This window comes from Pelobates fuscus, chromosome 1 (assembly GCF_036172605.1).
Source record: "Pelobates fuscus isolate aPelFus1 chromosome 1, aPelFus1.pri, whole genome shotgun sequence".
NCBI classification, from domain to species: Eukaryota; Metazoa; Chordata; class Amphibia; order Anura; family Pelobatidae; genus Pelobates; species Pelobates fuscus.
The window spans coordinates 122,566,197-122,587,489 of NC_086317.1; the positions used below are offsets into that span (position 1 = coordinate 122,566,197).

Genomic DNA, 21,293 nt, shown 5'->3' on the forward strand with positions numbered 1-21,293 from the left:
CCCTTTAATGCATATAAAATGTCACTTTCTGAGTCAACAGTGTGTTTTGATGTCAAATTACTGATTAGTATCTTATTTACCTTGGGAACAATTCAGTTAATATGAAACTTACAAACATGGAAGATCTTAAAGCAGGCATTGCTGCAGCCTAAACATGGAAATACAATTAATATTAATTCTGCTCATCATTAAAACAAATCTGTTTTGTTATTGATTCTGCACATTATTATATCTGTGTTATTTAGGTGATCTCCATGGGAAACTGGATGATCTTTTACTTATATTCTACAAGGTACTGTACTGTGTTTCATAATGTTTAAAATTAATCTTAAATAAAATTAAGCCATTTACATTTTCTTATGCATTTGTTTTCTGCTAAATACATTTAATAGTTCACATGCTACTGGGGAATGTCCTTCTAGCTAATTAAATAATAAAAGAAAAAACTCAATTGAGCCAACTCTTTTTAAACTTAAGGTGTTATATTTTTTATTGCCCCCACATATTTTCTAATTGTGAGCACATCATATATATTATATCTGCAGAATGGTCTTCCTTCGCCAGAGAATCCTTACCTTTTTAATGGAGATTTTGTAGACCGTGGGAAGAATTCAGTAGAAATATTAATAATCCTCTTTGCATTCCTTCTGGTCTACCCCAATCATTTACACTTGAACAGAGGAAATCATGAGGATCCCATCATGAATATGAGGTACAGGTAGTATATATCTTGAGTGTATTGTAAAGCATGATTCTTCTCAACTGAACTTTATGAGTATTCATAGCCATTTGGTCCCCCATTGGTACATAAAATATTTAAAATAATATAAAACTAACAATTGTATGGAGATGAAAAATGTAGAGATGTAACAAATACAGATTGTATAATAGAATATATATATATAAAATATATAATTGCGTATAGATAGGTAGATAATTATGTAGTTTTCTATATTTATTTTTAAATATTTTTTGTATCTTGCATTCACAATGAAAAACTGTACTTTAAAAAAAACAACATTCTTTTATTTATATATATATATATATATATATATATATATATACATATATATATATATATATATATATATATATATATATATATATATACAATACACAAGATCCTGCGCACTCACGTATCCACTAAACAGCAACGTCAATGTTGACAGATTATATTAGTTTTTTTTTAAAACCACCTAATCTAGGCAAAAATAATGGGGGTTTAGTTACATTATATGATCATGCATTGCATAAGCCTGCCACAACATCAATGTACCCCATATAGATATATATAAAACTTCAAAGACATATTCCTTCTGACTACGTAATCCTCAAATTGTGTTTGTTTTTACAGATATGGCTTCACAAAGGAAATAATGCAAAAGTACAAGGTACAAATTACAACAAAACATATTTTTTTTTTATCCTCCACCTCAATGTTTAAGTTCTGTGACATTTCTCCTCTGCTCTATATTCATAAAGCTTTATTGATCATGTTTAGATTGTGAAGCTTTAATAAACACTCACCTCACAATGCCCAGTTCAGTCCTCTCTGCCTACTTTAGGTCCTTCTTCCTTGGTTGACTTCTCCTTATGCTTCAGAAACCTCCTGTAAAATATTCATCCTCGCCTTGCGGTATCTGCGCTCAGCGGCAATGCGTCAGTGTACCTGACTCCTTTAACATGTTGATGGCTGCCAGCCGCTGCGGATCCACACCAAATTATAGCCCCACATCCGACCACGTTGACGACGTCGGGTGTGTGTGAAGTCACGCGTGAGACGCACGCACGTTCTGGGGTCAAAGGCCGATTTCGGCCAATCAGAATTGTAAAGGGCTTATTTAAATACATTTTTAGTTCTCCTCATTGCCCTGTCGTGGTTCCATTAGTGGTTGTCCGAGAGTGTGTTCCTGAGCGTTTATTTCTGGTTATTGACTTTGGCTTTGTTTTGACTTCCCTGTATTCTGGTATCCCTGACTTCTGCATTTCCCATATTGTTGTGTCCCATTCTATTGTCCCCGACCTCGGCAAGTATTCTGACTATTATTTGGTATGTTAAGTCTGGCCATTCTAAGGCCCGGTAAGATGTTACCTTTTAGTCCTAGGTGTGATACAGTTCTACGTGCTGGATCAACTAGTAATCCTGACACCTCCAGACTTTTCTGCCATCTTCAGAACTTATTGCCTCTTCAAGAGCTCTGCTCAGTTCATTATGTCATAGGTTGTTCCACTGATCACCTCCACAATGGATGGCTGGGAAGTACTGTGTGCTTATGCATGCTGTGTTCAGGGACATATTAGCCGCGAGGCAAACAAGGCATTTGCCCTGGGCGGCACTTTCCAGGGGGCGACAAAAAAAGCCGCCCCCAAATGACCAGGCAAATGTCTTGTTAGCCTGGCGGGTAACTGACAATCCAGGCGGGCGGGCGGGCGGCGCTGGCGAGGGAGCACTGATCAGTGAGCTGTCTCTGCTCAGCTCTCTCGCGCGCTGCAGAGTGATGCCGGGAGTGGTGCCTAGGGCAGCACAAAACCAGGATACAGCACTGGCTGTGTTCCATTGGCTTCCTCTTCATGTCATTCAATGTTCCATTGATCATTTTCAAAATGTCTTGCGCTTGAACATTCTGTTAATTTAATGGTTCTGCTGTTTGCAAAAACAATGTTTTAAAAAAGTGTTTAGGTGAACTGTTTTAAACATTTTATGCGAATAGAAAGATATGCATATTTTGACAGTTTGTAGCATTTCTTTGTATAGGGCCTGTTATTGAGTTGACATTCATTAAATATAGACTAAAAGGCAGAGTTAGAATAATAACCCACTTTTCCAGCACTGCTATTTTTTGAAAGTTGCTTCTGAACTACACCCTGTTCCAAATTATTATGCAAATTCTATTTGAGTGTCACAAAGATTGAATATTTAGTTTTTCAGTTTAACTCATGGATGGCATTGTGTCTCAGCGCTCTTTTGATCAGTGAAAACAATCTCGGACACCTGTGATAATTAGATTGCCAGGTGAGCCCAATTTAAGGAAAAACTACTAAAGGAGGATGTTCCACATTATTAAGCAAAGCACCATTTTCATGCAATATGGGGAAGAAAAAGGATCTGCCTTGGACGAGGTATGGAAACATTAGATATTTCACGAAAACTTATGCGTGTTCATCACACTATTAAGAGATTTGTGGCTGATTCAGACCACAGACGGGTTTGTGCAGATAAAGGCACATTGAGGAAGATTTCTGCCAGATCCATGCATCGGATCAAGAGAGCAGCTGCTAAAATACCATTACATAGCAGCAAACAGATATTTGAAGCTGCTGGTGCCTCTGGAGTCCCACGGACATCAAGGTGTAGAGTCCTCCAGAGTTTTGCAACTTTGCATAAACCTTCTATTCGGCGACCACTAACCAATGCTCACAAGCAGAAATGGCTGCATTGGGCAGAAAAGTACATGAAGACTAATTTTCAAACAGTCCTGTTCACTGATGAGTGCCGTGCAACCCTGGATGGTCTAGATGGATGGAGTAGTGGATGGTTGGTTGATGGCCACCCTGTTCCAACAAGGCTGCGATGTCAGCAAGGCGGTGGTGGAGTCATGTTTTGGGCCGGTATAATGGGAAGAGAGCTGGTCGGCCCCTTTAGGGTCCCCGAAGGTGTAAAGATTATCTCTACAAAGTATGTGGAGTTTCTGGCTGACCACTTTCTTCCCTGGTACAGAAGGAAGAACTATGCTTTCCGTAATAAAATCATCTTCATGCATGACAATGCACCATCTCATGCTGCAAAGAATAACTCTGCATCAATGGCTGCTATGGGGATAAAAGGAGAGAAAGTCATGGTGCGGCCTCCATCCTCCCCTGACCTCAATCCTATTGAGAACCTTTGGAGCATCCTCAAGCAAAAGATCTATGAGGGTGGGAGGCAGTTTACATCCAAACAGCAGCTCTGGGAGGCTATTCTGACATCTTGCAAACAAATTCAAGTAGAAACTGTCCAAAAACTCACACGTTCAATGGATGCAAGACTTGTGAAGCTGCTATCAAATAAGGGGTCCTATGTTAAAATGTAACGTGACCTGTTAAAATGTTTAAAAAGTTAAAATGTTGTTAGAAGTTTGATTGAAATAGCTTTTGATTTCAGTAAATATGCTGCAAACACAACAAATGACAATTTTCAGTTCTTTACAACCTAAAAAGTGTTTTGAAACTTACTGTGCGTAAGTTATGTTTAAAAAAAATACTAGTATCATTACTATTATCATTAGGAGGTTTGTTCAATGCAATTTGAATTGTACTCTTAATAGATGATAACATGAGAAATATGCTGACTGTTATTTACATCAATTATTTAGGTAAACGAGAAAAATATAATTTGCATAATAATTTGGAACAGGGTGTACAAAAAAACAAAAAAGATTTTATTTATATTTTAAAAAAATGGAAGGAAAAAAAAATATTGCACCAACCTGCACTAAAAATATATATATACAACAGATTCTGTAATGCTTGGTACCAGTGTGTGCCACTGTAGCATGGAATCAACATGCACTGTAATATGCTATAACCTTAAACGATGCTATAGCAGTATTTAAATTAATTACACTACAATTGTGTTAATTTTTTATTACTTATTGTTGGCAGCGCTGTGCGCAAGACTAAAGGTTTGAACCATTGACAAACATTTGTGTAACATTCATACCTTAGTGCAACATTCATACCTTAGTGCAGGGGTGCTCAATAGGTAGATCCCCAGATGTTGTAGTAATAAAACGCCCATGATGCTCTGTATGTCGTTAGAATGCTTTAGAATGGCATAGCTTCACAGAAGCTGCAGTTTTAAAACATCAGAGGATCTATCTTTTGGGCACCCCTGCTTTAATCAATAAATACATATAGTAAAGGATCTCACATCCAATCAGATGTCTCCCTTATATCCCTCCTAGAAATCAGCACGTTTATAAACTGTGGTTAAACTAGAGTATTCCTTAGTACTCAAGCTGAAGTGCAGTACTAACATTTTAGCTGAAGAAGACTTTGAGATTAGTAACATCCACATTGTTGTTGTTATGCCTTATTTTATATAAATAATTGTTTTCATATGATGTTTAAAATTTCAAATTTCTCATCTCACAGAACCATGGCCAGAAAATGCTACATCTCTTAGAGGATATATACAGCCAGTTGCCTCTTGCGACCATTGTAGACAGTAAAATCCTCATTTTACATGGAGGAATAGCAGATACAACTGACTTAGATTATTTGACCTCACTCAAAAGAGGTAAGGTAAGTAGAACAAGTAATGGCACCTCAAAATAAAATAATGCCAATAAATATATATTATATCAATTTAATTATTTATTTTTAGTGTAAATGCTAACAGGTGATGTAACGGACCGGTTCAGCATAAAAGGGGAAAAATGCGTTTAGGCGATAATCCCCTTTTCCATAGACCAGCAGCTACCATAAGCACCAACTTCCCGAACTCCCAAACTGCACGAATTCACCAACTCTCGAACAGCAGACACACGAACCCTGGAAGCAGCCGAACAGGAAAAGCAATATGGACAGCTTACACTCCTGGCAGTCGGCATACAGTCCCCTTCCCCCCAAGAAAGAGACACACTCCAGCTTCAGGGTTAAACAGCAACTCATTTACTCAGGGCTACCTGCCCAGTATTTATGCAGGTCTCCCACCTGGTGGATACTCCCCTAGGGGACCAGATGGAAGACTGTAACAAAGGACAGACATAAACCAATTACAGACACACAGCAGTAAACATTCCCACAATGCATCCTGGTTTCCTCCCTTCTGCCCTGGAGATAATTGTAGAGGTAATCCACTTATCTCACAGGACAAAGACAAGACTCCATTACACATGTGGGGATCTAAATACAGTATTATGCTTTAAAATATATAAAGTCACTTTTATTCCTCCCAACACAGACATGTTACATATCCCCAGATAGCTCAGGTCTGGGTGCACATTATTAGGTGAATGGCACCCAGACTACATGAATACAGTTTAATCGCCATGGAGCCAAAGTCTTTAATCACACAAATAGGCTCCATGGTATAGCTATCTGGGTTACTACAATTCCCATAGAAATACCGAATTCCAGTGTTCGGTTAACCTTGTACGATTAGGACCCAGGCGACAGACGGCTCAGCGGTGTTCGTGCAATTAAGTGTCCGTTTATAGTTCCATAGAATCCTCGCCGAACACCGCTGGTCTTTCGCACGATTAAAATGGCCGCTACCTCGTGGTCGGCAAACGAACAAAGGCCACCCAGCGTTCATCAATTAAGCTGCGGTTAACCGCAGCTTCTGGGCGGTTAATTGACGGCACACTCCATCTCCTAGGTGGTCCCTCATACGGTAGTTTGTTCGGTAGCTGGAATCTACCGAACACCCCGGCTGAAAGGCACGAATATGCCTTTCTGCAGGTAAAATAAAGCTTTTTAAAGTCTGGTCCATAGTCCAAAGGAAGCAGGCGAGCAACCAGGCTTCTCCAGCTCATAGTGGCGAGGTTGGTTTCGCCACACTTCTCCCCTTTACCAACTAGACTAACAGGGTACCTGACCTCCTGCCGGTCAGTGCCCTGGTTAGTCCAGCAACCCACCCACAAAACACAACTATTAGTACAGCCCCCCCACAATAACTGGGTACTACACCTGAAAAAATTACAAACTTGTCCAGGTCCAGGTGTCTCACCATGACTGTGTGGGGAACAGTTAGGCTGCCTTGGTGGGTTGCTGAGGGGGCAGAAACCAGCGGTATTCTGTCCTGGTGCCAGCACTACCACGGAAGTAGTCTGGTTGGAGCCTGGTTGCTGGAGACTGACTGTCTCCCCTTTAGGTGCATAGCTCGGCTGCCGGAGGGGGAGACCGACTGTCTCCCCTTTGGATACACCACTCTGTGGCTGGGGGACAGGACCGACCATCCCTACCCCTTGGGCTGTAAGTACAGAGACTACGGTCCCATCTGCACAGTCGTGGGGCTTAACATCTCCCCTTGGTGGGTTAGGCTGCCGCTGGAGAGAGGGTGTAACAAGCTCCTCTCTCTGGACGGTAAACTGCCGCTGGGGAAAGGGGGTAGCAGGCTTCTCTCCCTGCCACTCTCTCTGCTGGTGGAAAGGGGGACCAGCTGTCTCCCCTTTCATTCTCTTGTCCGGCTGCTGGGGTGCGAGACTGACTGTCTCTGCTCCCGGCAGGACACACTGCCGCTGGGGAGGATGGACGACACCATCAGCTCCCTGGGGTACACACTGCCGCTGGGGAGGAAGGGCGACACCTTCTGCTCCCTGGGACACACACTGCCGCTGGGGGGGAAGGACTGCACCTTCTGCTCCCTGGGACAGACACTGCTGCTGGGGAGGATGGACGACACCATCAGCTCCCTGGGGCACACACTGCCGCTGGGGAGGGAGGACGCTGCTCTCCTCTCCCTTCGCTTTACACTGCCTTCTTGGCATATCACTTTGCTGCTGGGGGGCAGGAACAACAACCTCTGCCCCCTGTAACTCAGCCTGCCGCTGGGGAGGAAGGACTGCACCTTCGGCTCCCTGGGACACACACGGCTGCTGGGGAGGATGGACGACACCATCAGCTCCCTGGGGCACACACTGCCGCTGGGGAGGGAGGACGCTGCTCTCCTCTCCCTTCGCTTCACACTGCCTTCTTGGCATATCACTTTGCTGCTGGGGGGCAGGAACAACAACCTCTGCCCCCTGTAACTCAGCCTGCCGCTGGGGAGGAAGGACTGCACCTTCGGCTCCCTGGGACACACACGGCTGCTGGGGAGGATGGACGACACCATCAGCTCCCTGGGGCACACACTGCCGCTGGGGAGGGAGGACGCTGCTCTCCTCTCCCTTCGCTTCACACTGCCTTCTTGGCATATCACTTTGCTGCTGGGGGGCAGGAACAACAACCTCTGCCCCCTGTAACTCAGCCTGCCGCTGGGGAGGAAGGACTGCACCTTAGGCTCCCTGGGACACACACGGCTGCTGGGGAGGATGGACGACACCATCATCTCCCTGGGGTACACCTTTGAGTCCCCGAAACGCACTCTGCCGCCGGATAGGGCGACCGATACCCTTGGCTGGATCTGCCATGAACCGCAGGTACTCATCTACATGTCCACTCACAAGCCGCACGCATTTCTCCGGGGGGTTGGGTCCGAAGAAAATCAGTCGTGATCTCAGCTCTTTGTCAAACTCCTCCTGCGTGTAGCTGGGTGCCATGCTTGCTCTGCTGCAGTTGGTTCCTTGTAGATAGGGGCGCTGTACGGGTACTGGCGTTGCCCTCACTTTGTAATCCAGGAATGGTGTTGTCTGTAGCTGTCCCTCTGGTTGTAGGAACGATCCCGCCGCTTGCCACCAATTGTAACGGACCGGTTCAGCATAAAAGGGGAAAAATGCGTTTAGGCGATAATCCCCTTTTCCATAGACCAGCAGCTACCATAAGCACCAACTTCCCGAACTCCCAAACTGCACGAATTCACCAACTCTCGAACAGCAGACACACGAACCCTGGAAGCAGCCGAACAGGAAAAGCAATATGGACAGCTTACACTCCTGGCAGTCGGCATACAGTCCCCTTCCCCCCAAGAAAGAGACACACTCCAGCTTCAGGGTTAAACAGCAACTCATTTACTCAGGGCTACCTGCCCAGTATTTATGCAGGTCTCCCACCTGGTGGATACTCCCCTAGGGGACCAGATGGAAGACTGTAACAAAGGACAGACATAAACCAATTACAGACACACAGCAGTAAACATTCCCACAATGCATCCTGGTTTCCTCCCTTCTGCCCTGGAGATAATTGTAGAGGTAATCCACTTATCTCACAGGACAAAGACAAGACTCCATTACACATGTGGGGATCTAAATACAGTATTATGCTTTAAAATATATAAAGTCACTTTTATTCCTCCCAACACAGACATGTTACATATCCCCAGATAGCTCAGGTCTGGGTGCACATTATTAGGTGAATGGCACCCAGACTACACGAATACAGTTTAATCGCCATGGAGCCAAAGTCTTTAATCACACAAATAGGCTCCATGGTATAGCTATCTGGGTTACTACAATTCCCATAGAAATACCGAATTCCAGTGTTCGGTTAACCTTGTACGATTAGGACCCAGGCGACAGACGGCTCAGCGGTGTTCGTGCAATTAAGTGTCCGTTTATAGTTCCATAGAATCCTCGCCGAACACCGCTGGTCTTTCGCACGATTAAAATGGCCGCTACCTCGTGGTCGGCAAACGAACAAAGGCCACCCAGCGTTCATCAACTAAGCTGCGGTTAACCGCAGCTTCTGGGCGGTTAATTGACGGCACACTCCATCTCCTAGGTGGTCCCTCATACGGTAGTTTGTTCGGTAGCTGGAATCTACCGAACACCCCGGCTGAAAGGCACGAATATGCCTTTCTGCAGGTAAAATAAAGCTTTTTAAAGTCTGGTCCATAGTCCAAAGGAAGCAGGCGAGCAACCAGGCTTCTCCAGCTCATAGTGGCGAGGTTGGTTTCGCCACAGGTGAATTAAAACTATTTAAAACATGTATATGTTATTACTTATTATAATCATAAAAAAATACTATTGGATTAAATGTGCTATTTGTTTATGCTTTACAGTAGAAATTCCTGTGCAATATGCTGTACAATAGGAAAACCACCCTGGGATTGTACCAGTGGATTCGAAGTCACCTATAATTTGAGATTTAATACAAGTTTAATGTGTGAGGAAAATTATTTTTGAAGTAGAATTAATTCAGTTCATTTTATGCCTTAAGAAAATTTGTCAATTTTTAAATGTTTCCCTAAATGTAACTTTAAAATGTTTGTAATGTTCTTTGTCAAATATCATCTGTATGAGTCCATCAAAAAAAACGAATAAATGCTCATGAGCAGAACATTATGTTTTATCACTTACATTAAACAATTACGGTACTTTATTTAGTACACATCACAGTGGCACTTCATGCATATGCACATATTAGAAGTAATGTCTAGGTTAGGTTGCAGTTAGTTATGGCTGGAGATTTTTTTATTTATTAATCTATAGATTAGAAAAATAGTTTTGATTCATCCTCTCAACCAATCCATAGTGTTTCTCTTTTTGTGTCAATAAACCAGGTGTATGTGATACACAGCAAATGTTTCTGATAGTTTCAATTCAGTTAGCTTTCTGTTGCAGAAAGCTGACAAATGAACTACAAATCCCAGAAACCCTTTACATCAAGTGATTTATTGAATAATATCAGCACTGCCGTACAGAGTTACATTGGTTGAGTCCCTTTCTCGTCAGGGCATAGGTCACTGCAGGATCTGTCTCCATTCTCGTTCAAAGTGTTTGACTGTATTATGGCGCTTAATATTTAGTTTTAAAATGCTGTAGATGTGCTAACATATAATATAAATATAAGGCAGCTCTAGAGGAGACCATTCCACAATTTCACTACACAAAGGCAAGCCAAGTTAGTGTAAAGAAGCACTCCCAGCACCATAATCTCATCAGCTCACTGGCTCCATCCCACAGTAATTAGTCAAACTGTTTTAGTATGGTTTGACAATTTACATGGGTACCCCAGGCACCTGCATCACATCCAGCTTTCTCCTGCAGGAGTATGAAGACAGATCCTGCAGTGAGAATAAAGCATGGTCACTGCAGGACTGCACTCAGTGGCTGAAAGTGCTCATCTTGCACTCTCAGCTTACGAGCACAGTCCTACATGACCCTGCTTTGCTCTGTAGAGATATCCAGTTTCTGCTGCTCGGGAAGATTTACTGCTTATGACTCACCTGTTAGCAACCCTGGGCATGACATCTAATGATATATATATATATATATATATATATATATATATATATATATATATATATATATATATATATATATATATAAAAAGAAAGAAATCCCATGCACTCACGCTTAATAGTTCCTCATTCGCTGGGTGCCAAAGCCTGGACTCCAAAGATACAAGAGATGCCAAAAAGTAGCTGCTCACCGGTCTTTTAAAAATTCAAATACTTTATTAAATCACATTAAAATCTGCGACCAACGTTTCAGTCCCCGCTCGGGACTTTCATCAGGGTCAAATAAGATAGGACAACACATAATACATGCAAGGAATGGCAATATATAGCTATAATAATAATTAGAAATAACTCACCCAGGTGCATTGTGTCAGTGGCGTTTCCGCCGTGTGTACTTCCGGGTATGCGCATTAGGAGACTTCTAAGCTCCACCCCCAACCCTATACGTGATAGGGTAACATGATCGGCCGGCTAAATGTTACCCTATCACGTATAGGGTTGGGGGTGGAGCTTAGAAGTCTCCTAATGCGCATACCCAGAAGTACACACGGCGGAAACGCCACTGACACAATGCACCTGGGTGAGTTATTTCTAATTATTATTATAGCTATATATTGTCATTCCTTGCATGTATTATGTGTTGTCCTATCATATTTGACCCTGATGAAAGTCCCGAGCGGGGACTGAAATGTTGGTCGCAGATTTTAATGTGATTTAATAAAGTATTTGAATTTTTAAAAGACCGGTGAGCAGCTACTTTTTGGCATCTCATATATATATATATATATATATATATATATATATATATATATATATATATATATATGTCTACCTCAGATAATCATAGATTATAAGCTCCTTCTAGCAGGGTCCTTTCTATAATTACAAAGAAAAAAGGTTACTCTGTCTGTAGGATAAAGTATCTCACACACAGGGTAAAACTGGAAAATAATGTTGCAAAATAATGTCACAATAAAATTAATACATGTGTTCCACTGTGCAGAAAATTGTATCCAAACCTGTAGGTCAGTACTAAGTGAAACATATAACTACAGCCTAATGGCTGAACCTCCCAAAACTCTGGTCTAATACAATTAAGAGGAAATGTGACAGGCAAAATACTTTATTACTAAATCATATGGTCAACGTCTGTACACATGTAGCTCAAAATAATAAAAGTAACTAAATTGTTACATATATATCCAAATAAACCAGGGTTAACTAGTCATAACCCACTATGGGCCGTAGATCAAAAAGGTCCATAGCTAATTTAATGATACAATATCAACGGAGAAGATCTACCTATAGATGAGGAACACCAACGTCCCAAACACTGGACAGTGCCCTCCTTAAAAGGTAGAAAAGAGACTATAGATAAAACATTGTGATCGTGCCCCTATTACACAGTAAAACGATATCCGTGTGGAAACTTTAACCACTTACTAAGAGGGGGGAAGGGGCTCCAGATCACAAAGAACCACTATAGATATAAGGATGAAATAATAGTTCGAACACAGCCCCAAATAAATGTCGGGAGCTGAGCAATACCAACCTCTGACTCTCCCTTCGTTATGCCAGAAAATATGTCTTAAGCTGGAATCACTTAAACTACCCCATAGCGCTAGTCAATAACCTGGGGGGTTAAATGCCCTTATTTATTACCAAAGCATCAGACCTTGTATTGCATTGATGTGCTTCTGTCTGTAGTACTATTAAACATTATCACCCAAAGACCTGAGAATGTCATGGATGCTTTATATCAATGATTTTTATTCCTGATGACATTGTTACCCCAAAAGGTGTTTAGACTTCTCTAAACACCAACAAGATGGTAATAGCCACAACATTTAAGGTCCTAACACTCTGGATACTATGGCAGAGAATGCTAACTATTTACAACTATAAGAAAATGTATACAACCTACTGTACAGTATGGATAGATATAATCCATTTACAAATCAGAAAATTAACTATTTATACACGTGCTCATTACTATGATATCTAATCCGAAATGAAGGACGCATAGGAGAACCCTTCATTGAGACCCAACGGAGACAGTGTCTTAAGTTTGTAGATCCAATAACTTTCTCGTTGTAATAATTTTCTATCAATATCACCCTTTCTTGGACCCAACTTCACTCTCTCAATGCCGTTAAAGCGTAACCCACTCGCTGAGCCACTATGTTTCATTTTCAAATAGTGTGAAATTGGTGTATCTATCTGCCTAGATGGATTCACAGAGTTGATATGTTCCAAAATGCGTTTTTTTAGCGGTCTAAATGTTTTTCCCACATATTTCAAGTCGCAGCTACAGGTCAGGAGATATATTACTCCCGCTGTCTGACAGTTAAAAAAAGTCTTAACTGTGTGAGTTTCCGTGTTGGCTGAGTTGGAAAAAGTTTTTGAGTGTTTCTTGATATATTTGCAGCCCTTACAATGGCTGCATTGAAACGTGCCTAATGCTGGTGACTTCAGCCATGTGGAAGAATTCGTGGGTGGGGAGAGGTGGCTTGGTATCAAGATGTCTTTAAGGTTACGGCCCCTTCTAGCCGTAAGGGGAACAAAGGGGGTCAGGACCTCTTTCAGATGTAGGTCTTGGTACAGAAGTGGCCAGTATCTTGCCAGGGTCTGTTTGACTCTATCCCATCCAGAATCAAAGGTCCCTATACACCTAATGATGATCGATCCTTAGTCTGTGTGGGACTGTCAATCAGGAGGTTGGTTCTCTTAGTTAGGAGGGCCCTCTGGTAAGCTCTCTTAAGGCATTTATTGGGATATCCCTTTGCCTTAAAGCAAGATCTAAGGGTCTGCGCCTTAATCTTAAACTCTTCCTGAGAGGAACAATTCCTCCTGAGCCTGATATACTGGCCAATTGGTATCCCCTTCTTTAGAGTAGGGGGTTGATGACTCCCCCAATTGAGAAAGTTGTTAGTTGCCGTCGGTTTTTGATAGAGGGTGGTAGAGACATGATTATCATTAGTAGTTGTTAAAGTGATGGGCAAAAAATTAAGGTTCTCTCCTCCGAACTCATAGGTGAGCCTGAGGTTAATATCGTTATTATTCAGTTTGCCCACAAAGCTATGGAATAGATCTACCGAGCCAGTCCACACTATCAGGACGTCGTCTATATACCGCCTCCACAAACTGACATGTTCTATGTATTTGGCAATTTTTGGACAAAAAACATGTTTTGTTCCCACCAACCCAGGTGAAGGTTCGCGTAGGAAGGGGCACACGTCATCCCCATCGCTGTACCCCTCACCTGGTGGTAGTAGGTACCTTCAAAAAGAAAGTAATTATGTGTAAGGATGAAAGATAGGAGCTTAAGAACAAACTCATTATGTGTTTCAAAGTTCGAATCCCTATTTTCCAGAAACCATTTCACATGTCTAGTCCCTACACTGTGGGGAATGGAACTATAGAGTCCTTCAACATCCAGACTGCAGAGCTTAGCTCCTGGCGGTAAAGTCATATCATTCAGCACATTGAGGGTTTGCTTGGTGTCCCTCAGATAGGAGGGGAGGGTCTCAGATCCCGTAAGATAGTTTCCACATATACACTACAATTCTGCGTAAGATTGTTCTTGCCTGATACAATCGGCCTACCTGAGATCATTGCCTGCTGTTTGTGGATCTTTGGCAGTGCATAGAAAGTTGCTATCGTTGTTTTTTTGTTGAACAGGAATCTATACTCCTCAATGGTTATTAAATTTGACTGACGTGCCTCATCCAGAATGTTCCGGAGTTCACTCAGGAACTTAGATGTAGGGTCTGAGCTCAGAGTTGCATATGTGTTATCATCATCTAGAATTCTGTGTATCATTTGGACATAATCGCTTCTGTCCATCACCACAGTATTGCCTCCTTTATCCGAAGGTTTAATAATGATGGACTCATTGGATTTCAGAGTTTCTAATGCTTTCCTTTCTGGATAACTAAGATTATTATGTTGTCTAGGGAAACATACCTCTTCCCCCATACTTTCAATCTCTTTACAGGTAAGTTCCACAAAAAGGTCTATATATTTGAAATCTGGGATATGTGGAGTGTATTTACTCTTCAATTTCAGTGTGGTGAATGGTGCCCCCTGTTTATGGAGTGGATCATTACTACTCAGGAGGTTGACCAGGTTGTCCAGGAGATCCATATCTCGAGTCTCCAGGCCCAACCTGTTCGCCCTCCTAGTTTTTTGAATAGTATGAAACTTGTGAAGGGCAAGTTTGCGTGCAAAGAGATGGATGTCCTTTGTCTAACAGAACTTATCAAATTTTGGTGTGGGGACAAAGGACATCCCTCTCCTAAGCACTTGTGTTTCAAAGGAGGTGAGTTGGTAGGAGGACAAGTTAATAATTTGACTTTCTTGGGTTATGACTAGTTAACCCTGGTTTATTTAGATATATATGTAACAATTTAGTTACTTTTATTATTTTGAGCTACATGGGTACAGACGTTGACCATATGATTTAGTTTTTGGAGGTTCAGCCATTAGGCTGTAGTTATATGTTTCACTTAGTACTGACCTACAGGTTTGGATACAATTTTCTGCACAGTGGAACACATGTATTAATTTTATTGTGACATTATTTTGCAACATTATTTTCTAGTTTTACCCTGTGTGTGAGATACTTTATCCCACAAACAGAGTAACCTTTTTTCTTTGTAGTACATTCATAAGGGTTAAGCCCTAGGACACGGCTGGAGTGTCCAATAAGGTGTGTCTCTTTGCAGGGTGTGTAGGTGAATCCGTCACTGGATAAGCCACCAACTGCAGAATACGTGTATATCCTTTCTATAATTGTAAAGCGCTAATAATAACAATAATACAAACCCTGTACGTTTCTTTGTAAAGCTACACAGAAGAGAGTCCAATAACCTTTGCAAAGTAACATTTGAAATTTTAGCTGGGAAAGCAGGAAAAATGTAAAACTATAATAAGTCATCTGGAAATGGTTTAGCTCATAGTAGTAATTGTTATTTTAAAGTTTACATTCTTGCAAATTTTTTTACATATATGGAATTGAAAATGATTATATTATTTTCTCATACTTTATTAAAGTACAAGTCTGTCTTGCGACCACCAAAGCCACAGAAACACAACAAACCAAACCAAAATAATACCAGTTCACAAAACACGATGTCTGGCCACAAAACAGATGGTTCTGATGAATGTTACTCTCCAGCACTGTTCTCACAATCTAAAGGAACACATAACATGATGGTGAGCACTGGACTAAGCCGTAATAGTATTCTTGAAATACATTACCTGGACTCAAATATCCAGATGCCTGACACCGAACTGACAGCTACAGAATGTGAGGAATGGAAACAGGTACATGATCGTTAAATAACAGAGATTAACCATGGTGTATAAACAAATTATGATGGTGCCACCTTTTCGATGTCTTGTCTCCTAAAAAAAAAAAACTGTATTAAAGAGATAAACAATTGTGTATCAGTAACAAACCCACACTGCAACATTGTTAAATTAAATTTAATTGAAATTTGCTTTTTTTTTTTTACTTACAATTGTAACATTTTGATAATATTGGAACATTGTGATTAGATTGGTACTTCTGTGCACAATTAAAAGGAGCCACTTGCTCCTTGCCTAGAGTCCACAATGGGCCAGTTGAAAAGATTTATGTTCGTAATAAATATATCTGTTGTAGTTGACCTTTGGTCTGGGACAGTTCAACATCTAACCTCATGAGGCCCGTTAAATATTTTATTTCTCAATCTCTTTTTTCTATTGAGCGACTATGAGAAGATACATACATGTCAATTTGCTGTAGATGAGTGATACAATAGGCTATTCATAGTACAATAAAATTGCTGTAAAAAAGACCTGTGTGAAAATGGTATGAGAGCTCTAACCACTCAGTTTTAGAAGGAAAGTAATGAAAACAAGCGAGTAAAACATTGTGAATGTACAGAAAGCAAAACATAAGAAAATGGACAGCAATACATACACTAATGGCAATCACACACTGTATGATAATAAGTAGCGTAAACAGCTGAGGTAAATAAGAAAATGTAGCTGAACACCAAAAAGTTAGAGTAGAAAAAAAACAAACAAACAAAAAAACAATCAAAGGCCCAAGACTCAAAATGCAAGCATATGCAGGCCTGTTGCAGTTGTTTCTGTTTACTTTTTAATTTCAGTGTTTGGAGAATTGCCTGTGCATATATTTTGAGGAACTGATGCAGATAGGAATGATTCATATTTTGTTTATACTCCTACCTTCTGTGTTTACTCTTGTTGTCTGTTTTTCTGTTAAATAAAAAGACTTACATTTCTGATTAACCTTAATCTTTGTAAACAAATTAGTTTGATAGGGCAATAATTGTAGAAATATTCTTCAATTGGATACATTTAACAATAAAGGTATAAATTAAACAAAACTCATAGATTGTAAGTAATATGCCAACTTGTGTTTCATACTGAAGTTAATATATCCCTTTATAACACAGGCAAACCCACTAATTCTGGATAAAATTAAAGAGTGTGCTATGTAATAATTATTGTGCTGTTCTGTTTGTAAAGGTTGTGGACATATTGTGGAGTGATCCCAGAAACCAAAATGGCTGCTTACCCAACAGCTTCCGAGGTGGAGGTTGTTACTTTGGGCCAGATGTGACAGCAAAGTTGCTTGATAAATACAATTTAAAAATGTTGATTAGGTCACATGAATGCAAAGAGGAAGGCTATGAAATATGTCACAATGGAAAGGTAAGCAATTGTGTAGGTTTACACCAAACACATTCTCTCTGATCCAGTATGCATGCTTGTCATTAAGGAAGAACAGCTCATTGAAACTTTCCACTCCTATCCCTTACATATTCTAGCCAAAGCTCCTAGAGCTACATGCGGTCACATATATGTATTATAGAACATTTTGGAAAACCCATATATCATTGGTAAAAAGTGCTGGAAAGACATTAACTAAGGAGATCAGAAGTGTCATGTTTTGGAACTTAATGCTATATAATCATCAGATAACCTGCTTCTAGTGCTGATATTTATACACATCAAGCATTGCACCATTACAGAAATAAAGATGATGCACATCAAACATGAAGGAGGAGTCTGTCCAGATGAAAGGAAGAAACCGTGACTGGTGCATCCATTATGGATTGGGAAGAAAGTATATTAACATAAAATAGTTTGATCAATACAAGCTGGTAATATAAATGAGATAGGGCAGAGTGGAGCAATGTAGAAATTGAATAAATATGATAGGGTAGGGGAGAATGGGGCAATGTGAAGGATATAGAAACTTGCTAACATGGTGTGAGGAAAGTGTAATAGGTAAAGAGTAAATACTGCAATAGAACTGGTAGGAACTGGGATCTGAGATAAAGGGTAAAAGAGGATAAAAGGAAGACTAGGTATAGAAATTGTATTGGGATGAAGATGTTTAGAACTGGGGGAAGCTAGAAAGGGACAACAACTAAAATAAAAAGAGGGTGAAGTGAATTCAAATAAAAAGCTTTCATCATAGTTACATAGTTACATAGCTGAAAAGAGACTTGCGTCCATCAAGTTCAGCGTTCCTCACATTTGTTTTTTGCTGTTGATCCAAAAGAAGGCAAAAAAAAACCAGTTTGAAGCACTTCCAATTTTGCAACAAGCTAGGAAAAAAAATCCTTCTTGACCCCAGAATGGCAGTCAGATCTATCCTTGGATCAAGCAGGTGTTATTAAATGGGGAGGTTTAGAAAAAGATTTACATGGTGACATGATGGTGATTTGTAGATGGACGGATCCAAATGCAGTAAGAATTGGAGAGAAAAGATGGAAACAGGAACGTTGCTTTGGAACAAAGTGGGAGTAGGTAGTAAAGTAATAAAGAAGGGTGAAGCAAATGAGTTGTGGGAAGGTGGAACAAAACATACGATTGCAGGTCAATCTATAGCCAAATTAATTTAATGTAAACATTGAAACTTAAGGAGTGAAATACAAGCGAACATGTTAAACTGTTTTAGGGTTGGAAATATATAGCAGCAGGGGACCGGAGATTAGTTGGGCGGCAACAGGAGCATATCGACGGCCAATGGGAACCAGCGGGTAAAAGTGCAGACGCACATCGGCCCGCTCTCACGCCAGCCTGATAACGAAGGCCCAACACCAAGAGGCCAGACCCACATGAGACTATGGCAAATACGTGCCTGCAGCCTCTCATTGCAGGGCATCGGTTAAACAACCCACAAGGACACTCTGCAAGCATGCAACACCTGCGGTAATCACACCATCTGGAGTCCTCCTGGCAATCTCAGGCAATTTAAAGTTTGATCCTCTCCAGAACACTAAGTATATACAATTGGACTAGATTACCAATAACACCCTGTTTAATGCATTGCTTTCGTTACCTTGTTTGCCATTGAGCCCAAGCCATACCCTGTAAGCTTGTGCCACTATCACATTTTCACTAATAATGCAATAACACCTCAGGTAATCACCCTGCCTGCACTAAAAAGGTCTTTAGCCTATTCATGCACAAACCATGCCCTTTTCATCTGCCAGATCTGCTTAGCATGCACTATAATCGTGGCACTATGCATTCCTCTATACATGAATATGTTATCTTATAATCTGCTTAACATGTAGGATAAATGTTGATCTATATGCAGCAGTGAGTTGTCGGACTAGCCTGTATAGTCGTGTCTATAGTTATAATTTTAGTTGAACATAGCCTGTAAACTTTCAGACGTACCTATCTCAATAATCAGTGTGTGTCACAAACTCTTAGACCACAGCATGCAATAATCTGACGCACATACCCTAGCAACAAGTATTACTACCCTGTTATTTCTCACAATTAAAAAAAAAATGTGCTGTTTATTCCTGCCATGACAATGTTTTCCATTGAAATGCCTGTACACGCTGTTGTGGTGCTACAGGTCTCTATGTTATGTAATCATATGCACAAGAAAAAAAAAGAATAAAAAAAAAAAAAAAGAAATATATAGTCAGCAGTGATATCAGAGACTTAAAAAGACACTCTAGGAGCCCACCCTGCTTAATTTCAGTCTAAAACATTTCCATTTAGTATATACGGCAATGTCTTGAATACATGACCTTCCTGACTTCATTATAGCCCGTAGATGGTGCTTCCCCATTATTGATTAAAGTTTTACTTGGTTGTGAGACATTGGATGCATTTGATTAGATGCACGCGCAGTGTTCACCTTGCATGCAATTCTGGTTCTAGTGCTTCTTTGTGAGAAGCCTCAAGGATGACATCACAGGAGGAGGAGTGGGCGTATTCATCAAGTGTGTCTCAATGCTGGAAGTAAAGGTAAGTATAAAGCTTTTTTCCTTTTTTTGTTTTTTAAATTAGGGGGGCATCTAATCTAAATAGTGACGAGACACTATAGTGTTAGGAATACATATTTGTATTAACAATACAATAGTGTTTCTTTAAGGAAGCAGAAAGAAGGTAATATATGATTCAGGTAACATGAATGTTATTAGCAAAGTTCCAGGGGCAAGATTAATAAAATGTCCATATCTGCTCCACATAGTTTGTTACTTGTTATATGAAATCGGTTTCTATGGTGCATGTGTAAAATTATACTATTATTGTCGTGTTAATGCATCTAGTTGTACTGCTGGTCCTCTGTTAATGTAAATTGTAATTTTTCCATTAAACAGGTAAATAAATGTTCCTATATTAAACAGGAACAAACCTAGTGTCTCATAAGAGATCTAGTTGACACAAACAGTGAATGTCTCATTAAGAGACATTAAATGTCTGGGGAGCTATAAGTAGGAACTAATGGTAACGTAATGAGGTATTAAAGTAAGAGGATAATCTAAAGAGAAATATGACTAATGCATTACATGAGACTAAATTAGAGTCCCTCATGAGGTCAAAGAAGAATGTCAAAATAAACGTATAAACATAACAGAACCTTCAATTATACAGGAAAAAGGAATAACAGAAGTCAGCAAGGTGACTGGGGTACCTGAATATAAATTTATCAGCAATGTCCAATCTGAGTTCCTTTTCAACTCTCCAGGGTGGCATCCAGATCTTTGCGGCAAATCATTGCACATGTGCTACACCATTCCCTGCAGCCGAACTCCATTATAGAATACTGCTATTTCACAGTCTCATGTGCACAGTTGTTTATTGAAAGTTGGGGGTAGGTGATGTACAAGTAAATAGAATAGAAGTGAGCCAAGAATGCAAAAGCAAACATTGGATGGATGTTAGATCGTAAGCTTATTTGAGCAGGATCTTCTTGGCTCTGTTAATTGTTTTGTATGTACCGTAAGTTAATTATTTATTTTATTTCAATAAACTAGACAACTTTAACAGGTAGCACTGCAGAGAGAAGGTTCTTTTCACTTTAAGCTGTAGTGGTAATGGTGCTTAGAGTAACCCTTTAACCCCTTAAGGACCAAACTTCTGGAATAAAATGGAATAATGACGTGTCACACACGTCATGTGTCCTTAAGGGGTTAAG

General features: G+C 40.4%; 1 protein-coding gene across 1 annotated transcript in view; it reads left to right on the forward strand.

The window, feature by feature from the left end:
* The window catches only part of PPEF1 (protein phosphatase with EF-hand domain 1), a 132,674-nt gene that overhangs the window by 104,120 nt on the left and 7,261 nt on the right, over positions 1–21,293 (forward strand). The window contains exons 8-13 of the mRNA XM_063444297.1: positions 246–292; positions 546–712; positions 1,355–1,391; positions 5,134–5,283; positions 15,878–16,150; positions 17,366–17,551. Of these exons, the coding sequence (XP_063300367.1) occupies positions 246–292; positions 546–712; positions 1,355–1,391; positions 5,134–5,283; positions 15,878–16,150; positions 17,366–17,551 (860 nt within the window). The remainder of the gene's footprint in view (positions 1–245; positions 293–545; positions 713–1,354; positions 1,392–5,133; positions 5,284–15,877; positions 16,151–17,365; positions 17,552–21,293) is intronic.